Source organism: Colletotrichum chrysophilum (assembly GCF_026319265.1).
Source record: "Colletotrichum chrysophilum strain AFK26 chromosome Unknown scaffold_109, whole genome shotgun sequence".
Taxonomy (NCBI): Eukaryota; Fungi; Ascomycota; class Sordariomycetes; order Glomerellales; family Glomerellaceae; genus Colletotrichum; species Colletotrichum chrysophilum.
In genome coordinates, this window is record NW_026517396.1 from 119,088 (window position 1) to 140,747 (window position 21,660).

The 21,660-nt window shown below is 54.8% G+C and overlaps 8 protein-coding genes across 8 annotated transcripts; 3 read left to right on the forward strand and 5 right to left on the reverse strand.

Annotated features, from left to right (window-relative positions):
- Window positions 1-3,699: 3,699 nt before the first annotated feature.
- On the reverse strand, window positions 3,700-4,865 carry COL26b_010334 (uncharacterized protein; the record flags this gene model as incomplete). The annotated part of the gene is made up of 2 exons (XM_053183040.1): window positions 3,700-4,564; window positions 4,621-4,865. 2 exons carry the CDS (start codon window positions 4,863-4,865, stop codon window positions 3,700-3,702), a joined length of 1,110 nt encoding a protein of 369 aa, XP_053033026.1.
- A 1,053-nt stretch (window positions 4,866-5,918) lies between these two features.
- On the reverse strand, window positions 5,919-6,785 carry COL26b_010335 (uncharacterized protein; the record flags this gene model as incomplete). The annotated part of the gene is made up of 1 exon (XM_053183041.1): window positions 5,919-6,785. One exon carries the CDS (start codon window positions 6,783-6,785, stop codon window positions 5,919-5,921), a length of 867 nt encoding a protein of 288 aa, XP_053033027.1.
- Window positions 6,786-7,370: 585 nt separating this feature from the next.
- On the forward strand, window positions 7,371-9,687 carry COL26b_010336 (uncharacterized protein; the record flags this gene model as incomplete). Its single annotated transcript, XM_053183042.1, has 3 exons — window positions 7,371-7,466; window positions 7,555-7,611; window positions 7,675-9,687. The coding sequence occupies 3 exons, from the start codon at window positions 7,371-7,373 to the stop codon at window positions 9,685-9,687; spliced, it is 2,166 nt and encodes a 721-aa protein (XP_053033028.1).
- Window positions 9,688-10,194: 507 nt separating this feature from the next.
- Window positions 10,195-12,046, reverse strand: COL26b_010337 (uncharacterized protein; the record flags this gene model as incomplete). Its single annotated transcript, XM_053183043.1, has 2 exons — window positions 10,195-11,795; window positions 11,893-12,046. The coding sequence occupies 2 exons, from the start codon at window positions 12,044-12,046 to the stop codon at window positions 10,195-10,197; spliced, it is 1,755 nt and encodes a 584-aa protein (XP_053033029.1).
- Window positions 12,047-13,710: 1,664 nt separating this feature from the next.
- Window positions 13,711-15,126, forward strand: COL26b_010338 (uncharacterized protein; the record flags this gene model as incomplete). Its single annotated transcript, XM_053183044.1, has 3 exons — window positions 13,711-14,073; window positions 14,141-14,851; window positions 14,905-15,126. The coding sequence occupies 3 exons, from the start codon at window positions 13,711-13,713 to the stop codon at window positions 15,124-15,126; spliced, it is 1,296 nt and encodes a 431-aa protein (XP_053033030.1).
- Window positions 15,127-15,296: 170 nt separating this feature from the next.
- On the reverse strand, window positions 15,297-16,822 carry COL26b_010339 (uncharacterized protein; the record flags this gene model as incomplete). Its single annotated transcript, XM_053183045.1, has 4 exons — window positions 15,297-15,928; window positions 15,987-16,346; window positions 16,401-16,644; window positions 16,706-16,822. The coding sequence occupies 4 exons, from the start codon at window positions 16,820-16,822 to the stop codon at window positions 15,297-15,299; spliced, it is 1,353 nt and encodes a 450-aa protein (XP_053033031.1).
- Window positions 16,823-19,655: 2,833 nt separating this feature from the next.
- On the forward strand, window positions 19,656-20,228 carry COL26b_010340 (uncharacterized protein; the record flags this gene model as incomplete). Its single annotated transcript, XM_053183046.1, has 2 exons — window positions 19,656-19,790; window positions 19,830-20,228. The coding sequence occupies 2 exons, from the start codon at window positions 19,656-19,658 to the stop codon at window positions 20,226-20,228; spliced, it is 534 nt and encodes a 177-aa protein (XP_053033032.1).
- Window positions 20,229-20,651: 423 nt separating this feature from the next.
- On the reverse strand, window positions 20,652-21,643 carry COL26b_010341 (uncharacterized protein; the record flags this gene model as incomplete). Its single annotated transcript, XM_053183047.1, has 2 exons — window positions 20,652-21,074; window positions 21,134-21,643. The coding sequence occupies 2 exons, from the start codon at window positions 21,641-21,643 to the stop codon at window positions 20,652-20,654; spliced, it is 933 nt and encodes a 310-aa protein (XP_053033033.1).
- Window positions 21,644-21,660: the final 17 nt, after the last annotated feature.

Sequence of the window (21,660 nt, forward strand, 5' to 3'; positions counted from 1 at the left end):
CCAACAGACAACCTCCCGCATGCCATGCTGCTCGATGGCTGTTCAAGCACTGAGTGTCTTGGTCGCGCCGCCATCGAAAAAAGCAGAACCCCTTGCCTCCTGACCTATGAACGCCTCGGTCTGTTGCCCGAGCTCGACGAGCTCAAATTTTTTGAACACCGGTTGTTTCCGTCGCCGCATTCCAATATGTTTTCCCTCAGCCCAGCAGGCCTCCTCGAACAAGACAGTCGCAGCTTTGCGCCTCTTGGATCTGATATTGTCGCATCCCCACGTTCCGCAGAGAGCCGTGTATTGGCGGTCAAAGACGAAAATGTCCAGCCGAGAGACCCTCGGCCTAGCAAAAAGACATGGACCCTTCGTACTGTGCGGTCAACATGGCCACCGAGTGGACAGCAATGTGGATGGATGTGGATTTGGCAACCTGACGGCGAGTGGCCTATCCTCCGCCCAACCATCCAGGGCCATCGATATGGCAACGATCCGCGATGGCTGCCTCCAGATTGGCCAGCCTTGATTAAATGGATCTTCCAAGACGTCCCAAAATGGTCTCTGAGTGTGCCGTGCGGCCAAAATCTGACGGGCAACACGGGCTGACAGGACAAGCGGTGCCACGCTGCGGCGCTGCCTCCTTCCGGGCTGGGGGGCATCCTTCCACCTGAAGCCGGCGTGCATTCATCGGTCCCGATGATAAGGAAGTCGCAAATTATCCGTATCGCCTTTCTACTGTGCTTTCCTCGCACCAGGGCTTCTGTCGTAATCTAGTCGTATTTCTGCGAATTATGACCGGCAGCGGCTGAATCGCAAGACTCAACAGCAGTTACAGTTCGGAGCTTGGGCCTTATGTCCCCTAATCTCGCTGACAATGCGACGCAGTTTGCTCATCTTCGGTCGCAGATTTGCTGATCCCAATCTACCATCCGGGGTAAGCTTTCACGCGCATGTTCGCAGAAGCCATTTAAATCTTGGTGGAGGACCGCCGCGTGTTCGCCAACGCGTGCGACGTAATTCGTTCTCGAGTCCTGACTCGAAACTTGCGGCACAGATGTCATCCAAAACCCAGTTCCTTGGTACATTTGTGTCGGTTTGAACCGAGCACAGAGTCAAGCTTAGCTGCCTCCAATAGTTCAGACGGCTATGGCTACGCTACGCTACACAGCGTTGCGCTGACCCAGTTGGAAGGAAACACGCGATGAATCCCCCTCACTTGGAGCTCGACCAATGCAAGGGACTCAAAGAGGGAAAAAAGCGTCGGCCGATTGCTTTTGAGGGGTTCAGCGGAGGGGGACCAGCAGAATAAGGACCCATCCGCGGCACGTCCTAGCACAGTCGCCCGCGAGAGCAGTCTTCAGGCGGATTCCGAAACGGACAGCATACCATCCGGCGCCAAGATCGGCAAACCAAGAAGTTGGACGGAGCGACGGCGACGCCAAGGGCTCAACGCTCCTAAACAGACCGCTGGGATGTCGTCAAAGCATGCTGGAGAGTGACGCAGTTGCTGCCAGTTTAAGCTGTTAGCCTGCTAGCTTTCTCGCTATTTTTGCCCATGTACAGACCAGACAAGACAAGACCAGAGCCTGCCTGCCAGCTGAAGCTTCTTGTTTCCTCCCCGTCTGGGCTTGAAGCCATCATGGATGTCCGAGCGAAACATGGGACACATGCTGATGGAGGCTGAAGTTAGCATCTGAGGAATACAACCCTCCAAGCCGGCCTGTCCCATCAAAGTTGGCTCCAGTATGACGCAATTGAGGGGACGCTGGACAGTTCTGCACGGTCACACCATCCACACCGTGAGCCTTGGCGCCCAGGACCAGGATAGATCTCCCGCACCGATGGGAGACGCAGAGAAATGATGAGGCGGGACGGTCAAGATTTTTCGCAGCGTCAGGTGAGTAACTGACGGGGGGTCCCCGTTCCCATCCGTCACAGCTGCCAGGGGGTGATCCCAATTGGCGCGAAACTGAACGGAGCGTTCAGGAGGGTGACGGAGCAATCATGGACAATTTCATTTGGCCGCTGGACATTGGTTATCTCTTCTCTGGAGGGCCGACAGTTCGTGACATCGCGCATTCAGGGACCAGAACCATCAGATCTTGTCCGAGGGATGAGTGCGCACGTTTTCCTCGTCCGCGCGCCATTTGGATGGCGAACGTGTTGAACCGAACTGTGTGCAGCGCCGTCGGGTGTTTTTCGGCGGCCTCACGTGTAGCACCTTTTTTTTTTTTTCCCTTTCCCCTTTGCGCGTGTCCCATTTGTTGGAGACGGAACATGGGAAGGATCCCGTAACATGAGCAGGGGATCGACATTGGCGTTTCCGAGAACAACCCTCGCCAAAAAAGCCCGCCGGATCCGAACTGGACCCCCGTCCGAGAACGCTGCAGACCGCTGCAGTTCAACCGCGCTTCGCGGCAGCGTCTAGACCCAAGGGTCTCGACCTCAATATCGAACTTCACGACACCGTTCGGGATGCGGCGCCAAACGCTCACTGCTGGCGGGAACGGTCGCCGGACAGATCAGTGCTAGGAAAACCCAATTCAAGTGGGGTCAGATTGAGACCCTTCACATGGCATCAGGTCCGCAGTTCTTCGAGATCCAGTGGGTCTCATCGAGATTGCCTTGCGCTCAATACTCAGACCTCAGCCGCCGGGATTTTCTCATCGTGGACAAGCGCGATATCTCGCATGGAATGAGGCTTCACGATGCAGACCAAGAGCAGTATGGCACACAAGACAACCGTCGACAACGGCACATGCTCGACGGCACTTGCCGCCCGTGGAGAACAACCTCGTGATATCCTTAACCTGTGAAGCGACTCAGATATACCTGCCACCCCAATATCCCCCGCCAACCCGAGCCTTCCGCGCATCGTAGGAATCCTCGTGGCTTGCAAAACGTCTCAGGCAAGGCTGCAATCCAGCCGGACCCAAGGGCTCGGAACTTGCTCACGGATCAGGCCACATTGCCGGGCCCTGGTGTATCAATGCCAGGGAGACTGGGGAAAGCGTTGCGCAGTGGGCAGAAGACTCGCCTGCCGCCTTGGTCCAACATTCTGCGCGAGAGGGGGAGCGTTCAGACCCCGAGACATGCTTTTCCGGAACAGTATAATCGGCCTTTTTTATGTTGTCTTGGATAACGAACTCTGTCAGTTGGTGCTGTCTTGGACAACCATAGTCGGCCGCTTGACTGGACCGCCAGAAATTGGCCGAACGCCCGGCTCCGCGTTGCTTATTGTCTCTCCTCCCTCCCCCTCGTCCTGCCCCGTGTTTTCCGCCTTCCTCAAGTGAGTGGACGACGAGGGCGTGTGTTTTGCGTGTTTTGAACCCCAAGAATCGCTCGAATCTTATCTCCCTTTCGATCAAAAGTCTTGGCCATGGAACGCAGTCTGGGGTTGGATTGCCCTGGTGCTGGTCTTCTTGAACCACGAAATCGGGCTGGAGGGGGTTCACGTTGGGTAAAATGTTTGTCCTGATCAGTAATCTTTGGTTCTGCCTGCTTCCGATGCTATCGATACACTTTTCGAGTTGACTTTTACACATTCCTCGCGTCGGTAGCTGATAGTATAGTCCTTCAGCTTCACGCAACTCTCCTCGCATGTGTGGTACAGTCGTTCAGAACGTCCGTTCAACGTCGCCCAGAACCTCTGCTCAGTATTGCATGCTCCATGTACCCATCTAGAAGTCGTTGGCTCCATGCTCCTTGCACTCAGACCTGGCCTCCTTCCTTGCTGTCATCACTGTTATTGCCAGCATCCTCAGCTGGGGGCGCGTATTGGCGAAGCGGGTTCTCGCTGGGAACCTTGCTGTATTTCTCCACGGTGCGAAGCTCGGCCATGAACTTCGACACAGACGGGTTTGGTTTACTGCCGAAGGTCAACCCAGACGGGGTTGTGTTGTTGGCGAAGGTGAAGAGCGTGCCGTGCCTGTCAAAAAGATATCTGGCGTAGTCCATCATGAGCCCGCTCACCTCTCTCGGGGCGTTGAAGGTACAAACTGCATCGATGTGACAGACAGCGGGGCAAGTCCGGTTGAACTGCAACTCGCCCTTGCAGTAAATCCTCACTGCACTCCGGAAGAGCTCGGGCCAGTCCTTCTTGCTTGCCATGATGGCCAACTTGAGTATTTTGAGTTGATAAAACTCAGGCCGGAACGGTTTGCGTGGACTGGAACCCGTCTCGCCAAGATAGGCGTTCCATGTGAAGACATCAGGAACGAATAACTTGGGAGTTGCGAGTTTGTCTCCGACCGTGGTAACGCTTACGTTTCTCTCAGTTGTCATGGGTCCTCGTGATGGCTGAGTTGGGGTATCTTTATTTGTGGCATCTGCACCCCCCAAAGCAGGTTCCTGTTGTTGAGAGAACTTCACAGAAGGCAATTTACCTTCATAGCACCAAAATATCATCAAGCTGATGATGTCGGGGTCCTCGTCCGGGAGATCGATCTCTGTGACACCGTTGGCCACCGTGCCCAGCTGTCTGCGGAACTCGCTGCAGCCCATGAGCAAGTGTGGGTGGACAAAGAAGGTCTCTCTGCCGGGTCCCGCGCGGATAGCGACGATGCTCTTGCTCAATCTGTACGTAGAAAATGTCAGGTAGTTTTTAAGACAGGCAGCGAAGTCAAGTCTCACCTGCCGATTCCCACGCAGGGTTCATGCAGTCCTCTGGGCCTCGTGGATGGAACGAATGGACTGGCACCAGGACCACGGGAGTCTTCTTGCTTCGTGACGACCGGCTTGGCTTTCTTGGGAGCGGAGGATTCGGTGACGTTGAACGGACCGAATTTGCTGCTGCCGAAGATACCGACGTTGCCAATGTTTTTGCCATCACCGGTACTGTCATCGCCGTCCGGCGCAGGTCGCTTTTCAGGCCTCATCTTGGCGACGATTTTGGTGATGAGTTAAACGATTTTGGTGATGAGTTAAAGAAAAGGTGAGGAGAAGAGGAGAAGAAGTGGGTTGGGTATGGCAGGGTTTCATGAAAGGTGGTGAGCGTTCATCGGGAAGGAGCATGGGTGGGAAGACAGGAAGGAGCCTCAAAGCAAACGGCCACCTTCCTCGGCAATGGAAAATAGAAGCCGCCTGCCTAAGACCGCTATACTCAGACGGCTGGACCCAAACGAGAATTTCCTCCTTCAAACGTCCGCCTGGTTCTTCAACCACCTGCAAAGATAATGCAGCGCCGCAACGTCAAGAGTCATCATGGCTTCTCCTGAAGTCTCGCTCAAGCGCGAAGCGTCAGATTTTGACCAGTCTGTTGAACAAATCAAGGTAGATCGAAACAAGGTAGACGCGTCGACGAAGACCATGGGTCCTTTTCTCAAAGAGACCCGGTGTGCTTGTTCCCCATCACCAAATCTTTTCTTTCAGCGGAACTGACATAACACCAAGGATGTTTTCCAAAGTCGTGACTACCTACGCCGGCCCCAACAAGACCAAATTCACCGTCCACAAGCAGTTGTTGCTCCCTGACAATCTGGCCAGATACGAGAAGATCCATCTACATGAGGATGTCGAAGTCGTTGAGCACGTACGGGAACGACTGGGTACCTCTGCGTTTCTGGCATATCCAAGGAGGGAATAGTCTTGAGCCGTCAGCTTCCCCTTGCGCGGCACCTCGAGATTGAACGGGAGATGACTTCGCCACTGTCCTTCTAACGTCTTTTCATTGCCGTCTCTTTTATTGCTCCTCGTCTATCCGTTATTTCCACTTTGATGGCCACTTGGACCTATTTGGAAAGCAGAATGCGTGTATAGCACTACTTGAACGGCTTGTTTGTTATAGTAGGCTCTTCCTGGAAGAAAATTTGCAGTAGTATTTTCAAAATCTCGCGAGGCTATTAGACTACATACTTGACCATCACCACCCTGCTGGTCTCGCAATGACTATTTATACTTTCGACCCCTGGCTCTGCTTCTACGTTTGCCCTTCAAAGTGAAGCTCGTGACGATTCCAAGTCAACTATCAGGGGTTGGTTTCTGGCATCATACTGGTTATCCATGATAGTGGCGTTGACAAGTAGCGTCTCGCCCTCGCTGTCAGCAACCAGAGCACCGCTTTCTCCTTTGGTAGCGTTCGAAAGATCAAATGGTGGTTTCGCCTCGGTGGCCCAACTCACAGCTGTCTCTTTGCTCCTCCATCTCACAGCCTTCGCCCCGTAACCCTCGTGTACGTGTCCGAAGCAATGAAGGCGAGGCCGAGTGCGTTGAATGGCAGTCCATAGCGTGGAGCAACCAATTAACTTGCCTTCCTGGATCTGATCCAGAGAATAGTCGTCGTGTGGCACCCGAGGCGGACCATGCGTGACAACGACATCGACGCCCTTTGGGATTGGGTTGACAGCATCGGGCCCAAAGCGATCCTCCTGCGAGCCATACGCGAAAGCCCAGTCGCAGAAATATGGTGTGTATGGCGACACGTACAGTGTGAAAGATCGTCCATCTCGCAACGTAAAGGTGTAATTTCCTTCGTCGAGCAGCCGAATGCCGGTCGTCTTGAAATCGAACATGGCTCCGGCTTTGTTATGGTCGTCGGGGTCTGCGTCCTCTTCCTGGCAGTGGCGCGTCCACCAGTGTTGATCGAGAGTCAAGTCGTGGTTTTCGGGGATGACGAGCTTGAGCTCGGCGTTGCATGCTGAAAGTCGCTCGATGGTGGGTTTGTACTCCGAAAGCCCGCCTCTCATGGTTAGGTCCCCGCAATGGAGAATGACATCTGCTTTTGGAAGCGTCGCTGGATCTGGGAAACCTGTATGGTGAGTGTCGGAAAGAACAAGGAAGCGAATGGTGGAGGGAGACATATTGAAGGATTTGTAGCTGGAGTCGGATATTGCTTGTGTGCCACGAATCGAATGCTGGATGGTGAGCCTTGAAGATGAGTGTCTCGAGTTGCAGATCAAAGAACTTGTAATACAAAAGAAGTTGTATTTGAGAAAAAAAGCCGTTGAGAAAGAACGCGGAACTTAAGACCCTTCTTCTCTTGCCTCTTGTAAGTTGTGGCTTGCATCAAGTTCAGAAGAAAACCGCAAGGGTTGGAGGGTCGCCTACATTGCGTCACATTTTTTGCCAATTTGGTCCGAACTAAGCGTGCTGTAGATTGAGATGAGTAATATTCAAATAAACCCAAATTATTCGTCTCGAATCTGGCTTGTCGCAATCGCATTCATCTGATGAAGTTGCCAGTGACATTTCGGTGAGATACACTGACCGAGGCACACCGAGGGAGGGTTAGCGCACGGCCCACCCCGCATCGGAGCAGTTGACTCACCTTAAATTTCCAACACCCAAGCTGTGGTATGGCGTTGACTCACTCGCGACAGAGCAGATTACCCCCTCCCTCTCTCCCTGAAAAGCGCCGAACCACCCGCGATCCACTTCAACAGATCATGTCGCAGCAAAAGGGAAAAGCATCCGGCGCCGGCAAGGGCAAGAAGTCCGGCAAGGCCGCCGAGGGCAAGCGGGAGGACGTCCTGCAGGCCGTGGTAAGTTCGCAGCCCGCAAGCGTCATATGGTGGGGCAGAAGCCCGGGTGAGTCTTCAGGGTCGCTAACCACGCCGTGCGCCATTGCAGGTCATCGCCGACTCGTTCCAGGATCGGTTTGCTCCTTTTTCGGTCGAGAAGCCAAGAGTAAGTCGTCTGTACGATTGTCGAGTCCATGCGACGCCGGCTAACCCCTCGCCCGCGGGGTAGTGTCTCCTCCCTCTCGCGAACACGCCCCTCATCGAGTACACCCTGGAGTTCCTCGCCATGAACGGCGTCCAGGAGGTCTATATCTACTGCGGCTCCCACTCTGAGCAGATTGAGAACTACATCAACACCTCCCGCTGGTCGCCGCTGTCGATCCGCACACCTTTCACCAGCCTGCAGTTTATCCGCGTCTCCGATGCCCGATCCGTGGGTGACTTCCTACGCGACCTCGATGGCCGAGGCATTATGGATGGCGACTTCATCTTGGTACACGGCGATGTCGTCTCGAACATCTCTCTCGACGCTGCTCTCAAGTCACACAAGGCGCGCAAGGAGGTCTCTGCGACGAACATCATGACGGTGGTGCTCAGGTCAGGCGGCGCGGAGGAGCACAGGACAAAGCCGAACGCGGTAAACCCCGTCTTCGTGATGGACTCGAAGACGAAACGATGCCTACACTACGACGAGACGAACCCCCTCCAGAGCGACCACTACATGTCCCTCGACCCCGCAGTCGTCGACGAGCTTTCCACCGATTTCGAGATCCGCGGGGACCTGATCGATGCCGGAATCGACATCTGCACCCCCGAAGTGCTGGCTTTATGGTCTGAGAGTTTCGACTACGAGCTTCCCAGGCGAAACTTCCTGCACGGTGTGCTCAAGGACTGGGAGCTGAACGGAAAGGCCATTTACGCCGAGGTGCTGGAGGACGGGTACGCCGCACGCGCAAACAACCTACAGATGTACGAGTCGATCAGCAGAGACGTCCTCGGCCGTTGGACGTTTCCCTTTGTTCCCGATTGCAACGTGATCCCTGGACAGACGTATAAGATGACGGCTGGCGCGGTCTCAATCGAGGACGGTACCGTCTTGGCGCCGGATAGCTCACTCGCCAGATCCATCCTTGGCCAGGGCACGAGTGTAGGCGCGGGAAGCAGAGTGACCGACAGCATTATTGGCAGGCGGTGCAGGATCGGAAAGAACGTCCGCATCGAGAACAGCTTCATCTGGGACGACGCCATTATCGAGGATGGTGCGGTAGTGACGAGATCCATTCTCGCCGACTCCAGCGTTGTAGGGAAGGGTGCTTCAGTCGACGCCGGCTGCCTCATCTCATACGGCGTTACAATTAGCGAAAACACCAAAATCCCCGAGAACGCCGTCCTCGCGGTCACCACATACAACGGCTCTCCGGTGGACCCAGACACATCGCTCGTCGGCGCTTCCGGCAAGGGTGCGCGCTATGTCGACCCCGAAGCCGAAGACGCAGACGACGAGGACCCCTCAATCCTCCAACGCTCCCTCATCTACAACCTCGCCCACCTCAATCTCTCAACTTCCTCAGTCTCCACTCTCTCCTCCGAAATCGAGGAGTCCGACGACGAGGGATTCACCCCCTTCGCCGACCGCGCCCGCACCGACTCCTTCGTCTCAGACGACTCCGCAGGCAAGTCCGGCTTCCACCACGACGCAGTCCACGGCCTCCTCGACGCCCTCCGCGCCGACTCGGGCGACTTCGACTCCGCCAAGCTCGAGTTCATGGGTCTCCGCCTCGCCAACGACGCCTCGGACGTCTCCATGCGCAAAGCCGTCGCCGTCGCCTTCGGCCGCCGCGCCGCCGAGCTCCTCGAGCCCGAACACGGCGGCCTCGAGCCCGCCAAGGCCGCCGACAAGGCGTTCGCCTCCAAGAGCGGCGCTGCCAAGTTCGTCATGGAGGTCGGCGTCGCCGGCGACGAGGGCGACAACGAGAAGGAGCAGGTCGAGTTCGTCCTCGCGCTGCAGCGCGCGCTCCTCGGCGCGCGCAACCTCGAGCAGACGCGCGCCGGCGTCCTGCTCGCCGCCACGCTGCAGAAGCTGTACAGCCTGGACGTGCTCGAGGAGGAGGGTATCATGGCATGGTGGGAGGACGCGAGGGCGGAGGAGGGCGAGGGCATGGGCACGCTCAAGGAGAAGTGCAAGGCGCTGATTGAGTGGTTCGAGGATGCCGAGGAGGACTCTGACGAGGACGACGAGTAGGTCTTGTGTCCCCCAAAGAGGAAGAGGAGAGGCAGTCGCGCGTCGGCTTCAAGCGCGAACGGGGCCTGAACAGCAGCCTGAAAAGCAGCCGTCATAGACATGTCGAGCGCGTTGTCCAGCTGCCGATAGAGCAGATCCAAAATAGCAAAATAGAGTAAAAGTTCAAGGTATCGTGATGAAGTCAAAAGTCACGGCGAACAGCAAAGGTCGGTTGATGGTCTCAGAATAACTTGCTACATTGCAAGTAAAGGTATCATCTCAAAGCATAGCCGCCAGACGCCAAGCTAATCCTGCATAAACATGCAAATTCCCACATAACAATGTCCTTTTTGTCTCCCCGTTTTTGTGTTTGTCCGACCAAAAAAAGTGTTGGCCTCGGCGGCCGCAACCCATCATATACGACAGTTGTTTGAATCGATCCATATGTCCGAAAGCCGTCCCGACCGACGAAACTCCAGTGATGCCCGCTTCATGCGAAAGCGACAGAGCGATCTACCTCTTCTTCTTCTAGTAGTAGTTCTGTAAGTCGCTTCCGCCGCCACCGCCGTAGTTGGGGCCACCGCCGCCTCCCATGGGACGTCCCTGCGGTCCCGTTGGGGCTGGCCCAGTCGGCGCATTTGGTGGAGGTCCCGTGGACCATGCAGCGTTGTAGGGAGCCTGGTACTGCGGCTGTTGGCCGTAGAAACCACCCTGTTGCTGTGCCGGTGCCGCAGGAAGGGAGGGGTAGTTGGAGTCGTCGTAGTCGACCGGCTGGCTGTAGCCGCCTTGCTGGTTACGATCGACGTCGTCCAGAGAGCGGTAGCCATGCATTCCGCGTCCACGTCCGCCCTTAGCGCGACCTCTGCCACCACCCCTACCACCACGGAAGCCGCCGCCACCGCCCCGGCCACGTCCAGAGTGGAAGTCTCGGCGTTCGTTGCGGCCGTTGTACGGAGCACGCCGGTGGTCACGGGAGTAGTCCCCTCCATCGTGCTTTCTCTTAGAAGACTTGTTGGCGAAGAGGGACTCGTACTCATCCTCGTGGGGGTCCTCGGGCTCAATGCGAAGGATCATCTTCTCGCCAATAGTGGTCTCGAATACCAACGCTTTGTCCTGAGGGACGACTTGCCAGTTGTCTATCTTACCGGCGTCGACGGGACGGGCGCCCTTGCGAAGAGCGAGTACGACCAAGGGAATCGGGTTGTCAGTATGAAACTTTGTCTGGAAAGGAACGGGCCGGAGACTGGCTGCCCAAATGCTGTTCTCGTAGCATCCCAGACCGCTGACCTGCCAGGTTACTTTGGCACCCATGCCACCAACCTTCTCCAAGATGCTCGCTGGGCACGGGCGTGGGCAAATGAGGATATTGTTAGCATGATGCTTCAGTTCCTGGTCAGGCATGCCGGACGGGATCTGAGCGAGCTTCACGAGCCGTGCAGTATCCTCCTTTTTGATCATGTAGCCCGTGAAGAAGACTGTCTTCTTGATCTGAAGCCTCTGGGGACGTACATCGATAGGCTGCTTGGCGATCTCCGCGTTGTGAAGGTCGATCATATGCTGTACCTCTGCGACTTCAATGACAGGGTCCAGCGTCGTAGACAGGTCGGCCACTTGCACCACCTCGGCTGTGATCGGTCCGCGGGTGCGCGTAGCGTTGATGGTTTGTCTGCGGTTGTAATCCGCCATGAAGTCTCTGAAACCCTTGACGTGCTTCGGGCGGTCCTCGTAGATCCGGATCTCGTCGGCGTTCTTGTAAGTCTCCATGACCGCCGTCAGGAACAGCTGCTTGAAGTGCATCGTGCTGCTGAAAGCCTGGTTCGTCGGGCTGACGGCGGGCTTGAGGCCCACCATGTCGAAGTCGAGGCCCTTGCTCTGGATCATCTTCTTGATGAGGTCGCCGAAACCACGCTCAGAGCGACCCGTCAGCAGTACGCACAGAGCGTCCTTCTGCTTGATGCTCAGCCTGACCAGGTCGACAATCGTCTCGTTCCACCATCCTTCCCAGGCTTTTTTCTCTTCGGCCTCGACGCCTTCGCCGGTCGCTGCGAGGATTCGGGAATCGTGCCACCAGCCGCCGTTGCAGATCATATCTTGCGAGGAAAGCACGCCGATGGTAGGGCCACTCCATACTGCATTGTTCGGAAGGGGGGTTTTGAAGACTACAAAAGGGGGGTTGGGTTAGCATCAGCGGCGCAAATGGGTAACACACAGGTAGGGAGCGCTGACGAGTGTTGTCGAAATCGTAAATGTGCAGGGCCTTGATCTTATCAACGGCCGGCAGCTGCTTGCCCGCAATGCTCCATCTGCTCAGAGCAGTAGTCGTCGCGGAGGAGGAAGAGTAGGCCGCCTTGGCGGAGCCATTGGCGTATGCGGACGTCATGACTCGGCGGGAAAGTCGGGAAGCTGTCAACATGAAGTTGAACAACTTCGTGGGCCAGCAAGGTGGAATTATCGAGGCGAGGCGAGTCGAGGCGTCGCGCGCGTCGCCCACAAAGTGACCGGGGGGGTGGACGAGACTCGAGCTTTGCGGTGGGTGCGACCGCGGGCTTGTGCCAGTAGCAGGTTCTCTTTGGCTCTGTGTGGGGCTCTTGCCGTCATGAAGGCGTCCCAGCGGCGTTGGCAGGCGCCGACCGGGGATCCAGATTATGTAAGCAATCATTACATAAGATCGTGAGTTCCTGGAGCTTCACACTTCTGGTGCTGCGAGAAAACTTTTGCATGTTTTTTGCGACCCTCGAAGGATCGATCCACTCGGACTGGTGGGGCTTGGCGGATTGAGTCTGGTTCGGGGGTCGCAAAAAGTAGCTGGATTTTGGATCTGGGTCTTTTCTTTTTGTTCGGTCTCTGTCGGTCCAGCTCAAGCCCGCCGCCGACGGACAGCATCATCACCAGCTGCCTGCACATCCGCCAAAACCATGCAGGATGCCTTTGGGTGCTGACTTGGCTTGTTCAAGGTTGCATATTTGTATTCGTCTCATTGGTTGGGTTCCCGATTCGTCTGGTATGCGGCCTCGGACCAGAACCTCAAGGAGTCGCCCTCGCGCATCTGCCTCCTCCCATGCTGGTACAGATTCAACGACAACAAGGCGCATTATCTGGATATTCAACGATTTGAACATGAGAGGCAGCTTCGCGTGTGGCGCTGACGCCGAGAGAGACAAGCCCAGATACCGGACTGGCTTGACTCAGCTTAGCGTTGGAGCGACCGGAGTTTCCAACGGTCTGTAAGCGGGAGGCTCAGGTTGCATGAGTAAGTGAAGGATACACAGCTGCAAACCAATTCAAATACGCCCGCTCGAGTCCTCGAGATAACAGCAAAGTTCACCGGAATTCATGACAGACCGCACAAGTGCCAAGACGGACATATTCTCCAGATCTTCCACGATGGATAGCTGGACTAATCTGGCGGTATCCCGCCCCCTTCCATAGATGTTATTCCCGAACCATTGGTCCTCCAACATGGTCTTCTCTCCGTCCATGAAAGTATTTCCTGGTTCTCAATGTGAGAAAATTGACTACCAAAGTTCCTGTTTCCCCTGACAGGAGCCGCAAGGTGCCGGTCATCCGACCCCAGATCCTAGTCCAGCGCAATTCCGCGCGCGGGGGAACCAACGAACGCAGGCGTGGTCGATCAGTTGCAGGCTAGCTCCAACCGGAGATACAATTTCCATCAACCATTCCCCTCCATTAAAGCAGGTCGTCCGATCTCGCGTTCGTTTCTCTCCTTGGTTTCAACGGCCCCACCCCTCGTTGCTGAGAGCCTCCTCCTTGTCATATCTTGACCTTGCTGCTTATGTGCTACCGGGCTCATTTCCGCGCAACCCATGTCATCCTGGCCCAACTCAAATTGCTAAAACCAGATAGGCTTCGGTCCAAGATGCAACGTTCGCGACCCCTCAAATCCGAAAGATGGAGCATGAATCGACCGAAGCTTTGTGGCGTTTATAACACCCGCCTTGGCTCCCGGTCCCCCGTGTGATTGATAGTGTCTGCCAACGTCAACGTTCATCGCTTCTTGATCCTCGGAAGTCTTGGTTCGCCACAATGCTGTACGGTCATCTGTTGTCGCTGGCTGTATGCCTCGCGGCCCCTGCAGCTGCAGCTCCCTCCTGGGCCAACAGGTGTACCATCGTCCCCTCAAAGGGCGACGCGTCGGACTCGCCTGCCATTGCTGAGGCCTTCACCAAGTGCGCCAACAACTCCGAGATCATCTTCCCTGCCGGCGTCGAGTACAAGATCTACGAACCCCTTGTCGCGAAGCTGAACAATGTCATCATCAAGGTGCAGGGAAACCTGACCTTGCCTCAAGACATTCCAGCCATGCAGTCGCTTGTCGAGGCGAAGGGCGGCACCCTCACGTGGTTCCAAATCGGCGGTACCAACGTGCAATGGATCGGCTCATCTGATGTGCGTCTCTTCTTTTTTGGCTACAAACTTACTGCCCACGAACACGCGCTGACCGAACTATGAATAGCCTCATGCCGGATGGATCAAGTCGCACGGACAGGCCTGGTGGGATCTCAACCAGCCCGGTCAGGCGGGCACCCCCAACCGCCCTCATCTCATGCAGTTCAACGTCCAGAACGGCGTCATGAAGCACATGAAGTCCCTGAAGCCCATCGGCTGGAACTTCTCCATCAAGGGCAAGAACATCACCATCTCCGACACCGTCATCGACGCCCGCTCCTCGAGCAGCGCGTTTCCCTTCAACACCGACGGCTTCGACGTCGGCGCCAAGGACGTGACCATCACCAACAGCAACATCTTCAACGGCGACGACGCCATTGCGATCAACGACGGCGCGAACAACGTTGTCTTCAAGCACGCGACCATCGGCTTCGAGACGCACGGCATGAGCGTTGGCTCCCTCGGATCCAAGGTCGCGTCCGTTGCCGACGTGCAGAACATCCGATTCGAGGACGTCACCGTCAAGGGCGGATTGTACGCTGCTCGCTTCAAGAGCTGGATCGGGGGACAGGGTCTGGCCAAGAACATCACCTGGAGCAACATCCGTGTCGACAACGTGACTTTCCCTATCTTTGTCACCCAGACATACTTCAACCAGGCCAGTGCTGGCGGCGACAGACCCAACAACTCGTCTGTCATGATGGAGGACTTCACGTGGGAGCACTTCTCGGGCAATATTAACACATATAGCCCTGGTGATGGATCCTGCACTTCAGACGTAAGTCCCGACCACTCTGCTCAATACCTAGGGTTCTTGCTGACAATTCGCAGCCTTGCTGGTACAATGTTGGCCTCACCAACCTCACCCACACGGAAGCCGTCATCATTGAGTGCAACACCGAGAAGTCGTGCAAGAACTTCCAGACCAGAGACATCAAGGTTCACCCGCAGAGCAAGAGCGAGTCCAAGCTAATCTGCATGAACGCGATGCCTGATCTGAACCCCCAGCTGGGTTTCGACTGCAAGAACGGCACGTTTGCTTCTACACTCTGAATAATGCTACCTAGAGCAGCGGATAATTGAATCACACTTTGAGTATGTCCCTGGTATGACTGTGAGATGAAGCTCCCGCTCGCAAGTTCGACCATTCGAGCATTCCAATGCCTGTCCTACCTTCCATAGTAGACCTCGCGCAATGATCATACCGGGCAATGAATGTCCGCTCAGGCAGTGCTCGGCGCCCTCTTCTTCAACTTGCAAACCACCCCCTGAGTCCTGTAAAACCACCGCGAGCTCGTCCACCACTTCTCATTCGGGTCCACCAACTCAATCTCGAACCTCGCAATCAGCGACGGGACAACCTTGTAAATCTCCATCAGACTCAGATTCCTGCCCAAGCAGATGCGCGACCCGCCGCCAAACACAATGTCCGTGGCATTCCACTGTCTCATCCGGAGCTTGTACGCCTCGTCGTCTTCCCCGTCCTGCTGTAGCCACCGTTCGGGGCGGTACTCGTCCGCATCAGCTCCGTAGACATCCTTGTTACGACCGACGATGTAGGGGTTCATGCCTATGAGCGAGCCGCCGGGCACGACGGAGCCGTCTGGGAGGGCGAGGCCGGTTTGCGGGACAATGCGTTCCATGGTCATGGAGACGGCGGGGTGGAAGCGCAGCGTCTCGCGGCAGACGGCTTCGAGGTAGGGCAGAGCGCGGGCGGCGGCGTGAGGGGCGGGTTTGTCGGCGGGGATGTTGGTGACGACTTCTTCCTCAAGGCGTTTCCAGATGCGAGGGTTCTTGAGGCAGTAGTAGAAGAGGGCACGCATTGTGATTGCTGTAGTGTCGGCTCCAGCGATGACTGTTTGTAGGGTACGTCAACAAAGTAGCTCGGATATGCGTTCAAAGTGTCTGCTTACGGTTCAGGAGGAGGTATCCGATGATTGTTCCCTCATCCACGATATCGGGATGGGTGCCCTTCGAGTCGACAAAATACTGCAGGAAGTCGGGCTTTTCGGGAATAAAATTCTTGTCCTCACCCTTGAGCCGGGCAGCTAAATGCTCCACAGCGATTCTTGTGACGTTCGATAAATTAGGAGGCCCGAGTGGGTAAACGGGGTTCTTGTCCAGCCAGTAGTCCATCCAAGGCATCTGCCCGCAGAGGCCGAGATAGTCAATAGACTGGTCTCCCACCGCAAGCGTGCCATCGAAGTCGCGGCCCTCGTCCATGTATCCGAACTTCTTGCTGAACGTGACGGCACCAAGAAAATCCCATGCGACTAGAAAAGTAAGCCTTGGAACACACAAGGGGATATAATCTTGAGAGGTCTTACAGAAAGCCAGCCAGTCGCCAAAAACGCAAGCTTCGCCGGTGTTTACGAAGCGCTTTTGCAGGTGGTCGCAGAACTCGTCGATGCACCTGTCCATATGCGGTTCCATGGCGAGGACGCTGGGTACGGAGTAATGCCGCACCACAGGCCTCTTCATCCGCGCGTGCTCGACATTGTTCGTCTCTGAGAACATGTGATATGTGATCTTTCCGTTGATGATGGAGCTGCTGTTCTTGTACAAGTCGGACTGGTTGATACTTAGCACAGCCTCCCTCAGTAGAAAGCCTCTGACAGGCCAGGTACGTTACCTTAGACCATTTTCCATCCGTGCCATACAGAATCTTGATCAACTCGGGAATGTCGATATCTAGTAGATTGGGGCCTAGGCGTACGATCGGGCCATATTTATCATGGAGCTTCTTCATCGTTGGTGCGTAGTTGGCGTTGTACGTATGCCACAAACGCCACAGGTTGGTCCATCCTAAGGGGAAATGTAAGTCTTAACTTCCTTTCCACTGGTGGACGGAACATGATGTCGAGGTCTGTATCTTACCTGCAAGAAATGGCCCGGGGTACTTCTTCAAGGGAGATGTTGACCACGAGACAAGGAACCACACAAAGCAGCTCAGAGCTGGAGTTAGAAGAACAATGCTCGTCTTGTGGCTCTGCGCTTCGCCCAGGAGATTTTGCCAGGGAGGGATAGTCCCATTGGCGGGGGAAAGGACTGTGTCCATGGCGACCAGACCCCGTTGTACAACAAAACTTGAGTTTACACAATGACTTTTAGAGAAAAGAAGGTGAGCAGATACGCCAAACGGCAACTTGAGAACGGGCATCAATCATTTCTTATCATTCCTTGCAAAATCAGGCTCTGGAGGCGGGGCAAAGCCGCAGATATGGAGAAGAGCCATCGTCCTATGAATCTCTGGTCGCACAGCAGGAGTTGGTTGCAGTCGCAACGCTGCGATATGGCTCACGTCGTCTGCAGCCTACAGGTGAAGATAGAGGAGATGCGGGGATCCTTGTTGGTGGGCGAGCGGGGATTTGCATGATGCTATGATGGCACGATGCCTCTGCATCAGCAACACCTGCAATCGGTGATGTTGTTCTTGGGATGACTGTTGACAACGCTGCTTCGCATCGAAATTGCAACGATATGGACCATCTGCCTATTACGACCAACACCTTGAATCTGCGGTGTAAGATCTGACTTCAAGTTTCTGAGATACCCCAGTTATTGATTTCACATGCGTTTCCGTGGAGTCAGGCTGTCGCATGCTCCTCATCGCCCGTCACGAAGACAACGTCGTACTGCTTACACGTTGCATTCCCTGCAGGCTGAGCGCCAAGCCCCTGCAAATGTCAAGAATGACATGTCGTTTGAGCCACCCGAGCGGCAAGCCGGGTCCTCCCAAGATGATCTCTACTTTATCTAGACGACATATGCAATAACGAACCCAAATTTGTATGCAACGAGCCAAACGGGTAAAAGCTCCTTTTTCGTGCTCCACCTCCGTGACTACATACTGGGCGCATGCTCGGACTGGACCTAGCCAGGGGTTTGGCTGACCGGTGGACATGATTATCTGACGGGTGTAGGTAATTGGATGCGATCCGGTTGGCCAGTTCGGCTGCCTTTCCAACGTCGCTGCATGAGATGCGGAAGGCGATGCACATATTCTGTACGTGTTGTTGGTGCCTGTGGAGTTTCTGTTCGTCATGGCTCGCAACTTAGGGATGGAGACTCATCTGGCGTCGACATCACGGTAATGACCGTAGAGCCTCTCGAATTGAAGTATCAAAGTTTCCAAGGGGTACGTGTGTATTGAGTGACAAAAGTCGAAATCGTGAATAAATTTGCAGTCCAGATATAGTGGATTACCTAGTCTGAGGTTTTCACCTTCAACAGAAAGAGAAGTCATAATCCGATCAACATGTCGACTCACTGGTTAAAATGAGATGCGAAGGAATCAGTTCGAGATGCTTCCTCAACAGCAAGTATAAGTTTTGTCTTCAAAGTGAACTTTCAGCGAGGGGGGTACTCAGATTTCCAAATCTACTGTAACAACTACAGGACGACGCTGCGTATTCTCAATTCTCAGTTCAAAGTTTGCAGGAGATAGCTTAGGTACTTAAACTCATCTCATAGACTGATAGATGGTGATTGAAATAACAAAAGGTTATTTGTGCAAGCGATTGGAAGCAATGGATGAGTCTGACGCATGCGAAAGAGAATACTTACGTACTGAACTGAAAAATAATTTGAGGAAGGTGCGATGCATGGTCACATACAAAGGGGGCAGGAGCAAAGTGAGGATTCACCTTTCTTCACCTCACCTCGTCAGATTCTGCTCGTATCCTTTTTCTTCCCTCGCACAACACTCACTTCGATTGTTCACATCGGAAACAATCGATTCACAGTCAACAGTTTGCCGCAGACTGCCGCAGCGAACAACAACGAACAAACCTAAGAGGAGTAAGTTGCTTCTTTTTCTATCCTTGCACTGATAAAAGCTGACAGCTGCAAGATCCCCCAGAAGCATTTCGAACTGGCATTCAAGGCTCTGGTCCCGAGAAACATAAGATGGCAGGAAGAGCTGAAGACGAGATGATGAAGGATATCAGTAGCCAGCTGCCGCGAGAACTGGCAATTGTGAACAACACATCTGTGGGAGATGTTATAATGAACGTTATCGCCACAGGCGGCCACAGCCTCCGCAATGATGTTTCCAGAATGGAAGCAATCGCAGCCACCTTACGCCCAAGGCCTTTACCTGTCATACCTCCTGCATCCACGGTCGAGACCACGCCTGCAGAAGGGCCAAGACTAGCCGTCTTTGAGTATGTCCCACCCGCATCATCACGCTTACTGTTAAGTTACTAAAATTTCAAAGCTACTTTGGCAGTACAATGGTCGATTTCATCGTCGGCCCTCAGGGAAGAAAAATCTCGATTCATGCGAACATCCTACTTGCCAACCCGGATTGCGCCTGCTTTCGAGAGACGCTCCAGCGCCAAAAGAATGGTCACGGGGCTAAGAAGCTCCGATTAATGGACCATCCTGATGTCGTCGGTCTCATGACACAATTCCTTTACACAGGCAAAGTCCCTTTCATCCCTCGAAGACTGCTCCAAAAGCACTGCGCCCCAGCCGCACGTCACCCTATCACAATGCTGTCGCACACATGTGTCAAAAATGACAGCGTTCGTGTGGGAAATGTGACTCCAGCGGCCGTTCCTCCCGAGAAGTTCCAAACGATGCCTTGGAGCATAAGCACATCTGCCGAGGAGATAAGACTTCGGGATTACGGCAACTATGAGCTGCAGATGAGTCAGAAAAGCGCAGCAGCGACCGCTCCGACAGCCGACAACGCCGAGGGAAGAAGTCAAACAGTCAGATATTGGCGCGAATGTGTTCAGCCTCATCTCCAGAATATGGAGAAAATCCCGGTGTTCGGCATGTCGATACTTCGTGTCGAGGCCGAGCTCTACCAATTGAAGCTTGTCCAACTGATGCTCTTCGCGGACAGATACAACATGGCATGGCTGTTTCACGACACGCTCGCATCGTACTGCAAGGGAGAAGCGCTGTTCCAACGTGACCGCCCTGTGGAGCGACATGTCGAGCTAGCATACCGATGCGCGACGTTCCGTTTGCTCCCAGAGCTCATGGTGGAATATGGACGTTTCTGTGCTTGGAGGCGAGATAGCGACATTGACATCATGTTTGGCGGGTATCTTCCAGACTTCGTTGCAGATGTCAAGCTCAAGAAGACAGAAGGGAACCCTATTCCGCCCATCATCGGCCGGTTTTTGAGAGCGCAGATCTGAGCGACAGGAGATGCCTGTGTTATATAATGATTGGACGCCGAAGGGGTCGTAAGGCTGAAAGGATGTGAATGCGTCATAGGACGCCATAGGGCGTGTGCTACTGTTGGATAATATTTGTTGGATTGACCAGGGTAGTGATGTACGAATAATGAAGCAGTAACTTGTATCTGGTTTCAATGACTTGAGTGAACGAATGCCGAGCAGCGAACGACTGGGCTGTTCTTCGCAGTCAGCTTGACGACAGTGCACTAGCTGGGATGATGGTCTGCTACTGACATTCATGCTGCCAAGTACGGAAACGTATACGGTATGGAATATTTGACATTACGATCATCGAGTCATGGGCCTGCCCATGGCATGACATCCAAGTGTACAGGAAGAATTCGCCTGTAGTACTTGTTGATTCAGAACCCAGTCCGCTTCCTACGCCTCAAAGTTGTACTTCTTACGAGCCCGACCCTCGATGAAAGAAGGCCGGAGAAGGTACAGATACTGCGCGATAGCATACGGCATCTTCGGGAGCACTACGTTGCCCGTCACACCACGGTCGACCGAGTCGATACATCTTTCAGCGACGTAGTCGATCTTCAACCCGTGCTTGTTGGGGTCTTCTTCCCTCACGGGGCCCGAATCCACTGCGGACGCTCGGAAGTTTCCTTCAATGGTGGCGGGCAGGATGAAAGTGAAGGCGATCTTCGGATGCTCGATGGCCAATGACTGGAACAGCAGGAGAGAAGAAGCCTTGGTTGCGGCATAGAGAGCTCTTGTCGGCGCGGGGATGACGGCGGCAACTGATGAGACAAGGAGTATCGAGGGAGATTTTGACGTTCTCGTCAACATGGGAATCTGCGAGTTTGTCAGTCATATAGCCAAGCAAAGCCGTGCGTGGCTCCTTGGACTCTTACAAATGTCAGCGCGGAAGCCAGAGGCCCATCAAAGTTGCCTTTGATAGCACGCCCCGCGATATTGACTGCCGCTTGAATCCCAACGGCCTCGGCATCCTCCTCCGCGGACTTGACACCGGTGAGGGCCATGACGGGTTGCAAAGCCGATACCCCCGCGCAAATGTGTAGCGTATCCAGGCCCTGCCATTCCTTCTCAAGCCGGTTCCTTAGACTGACAAGGTCCTCAACATTGCTGAAGTCTGCGACTTGCCATATGCACTTGTCCCCGCACTCCTTGGCCAGGGTGGTGATCTCGTCTGCGCGGCGAGCGACAACGCAGATCCGTGCTCCGCGGGCGGCATACTGCTTTGCTACGGCGCGACCGACGCCGCTCGAAGCTCCGATGATGAGCACACGCTCATCCGAGTGTGAGAGGCGCTTGTCTCTTCTGCGTGCTTGTGCTGCTAGTTGGCGCTGGGCGAGAAGAACCGCGAGCGCGGTGAGCGCCATGCGAAGGACGGGGTATCCCATTGCTAATATTAGTCAAG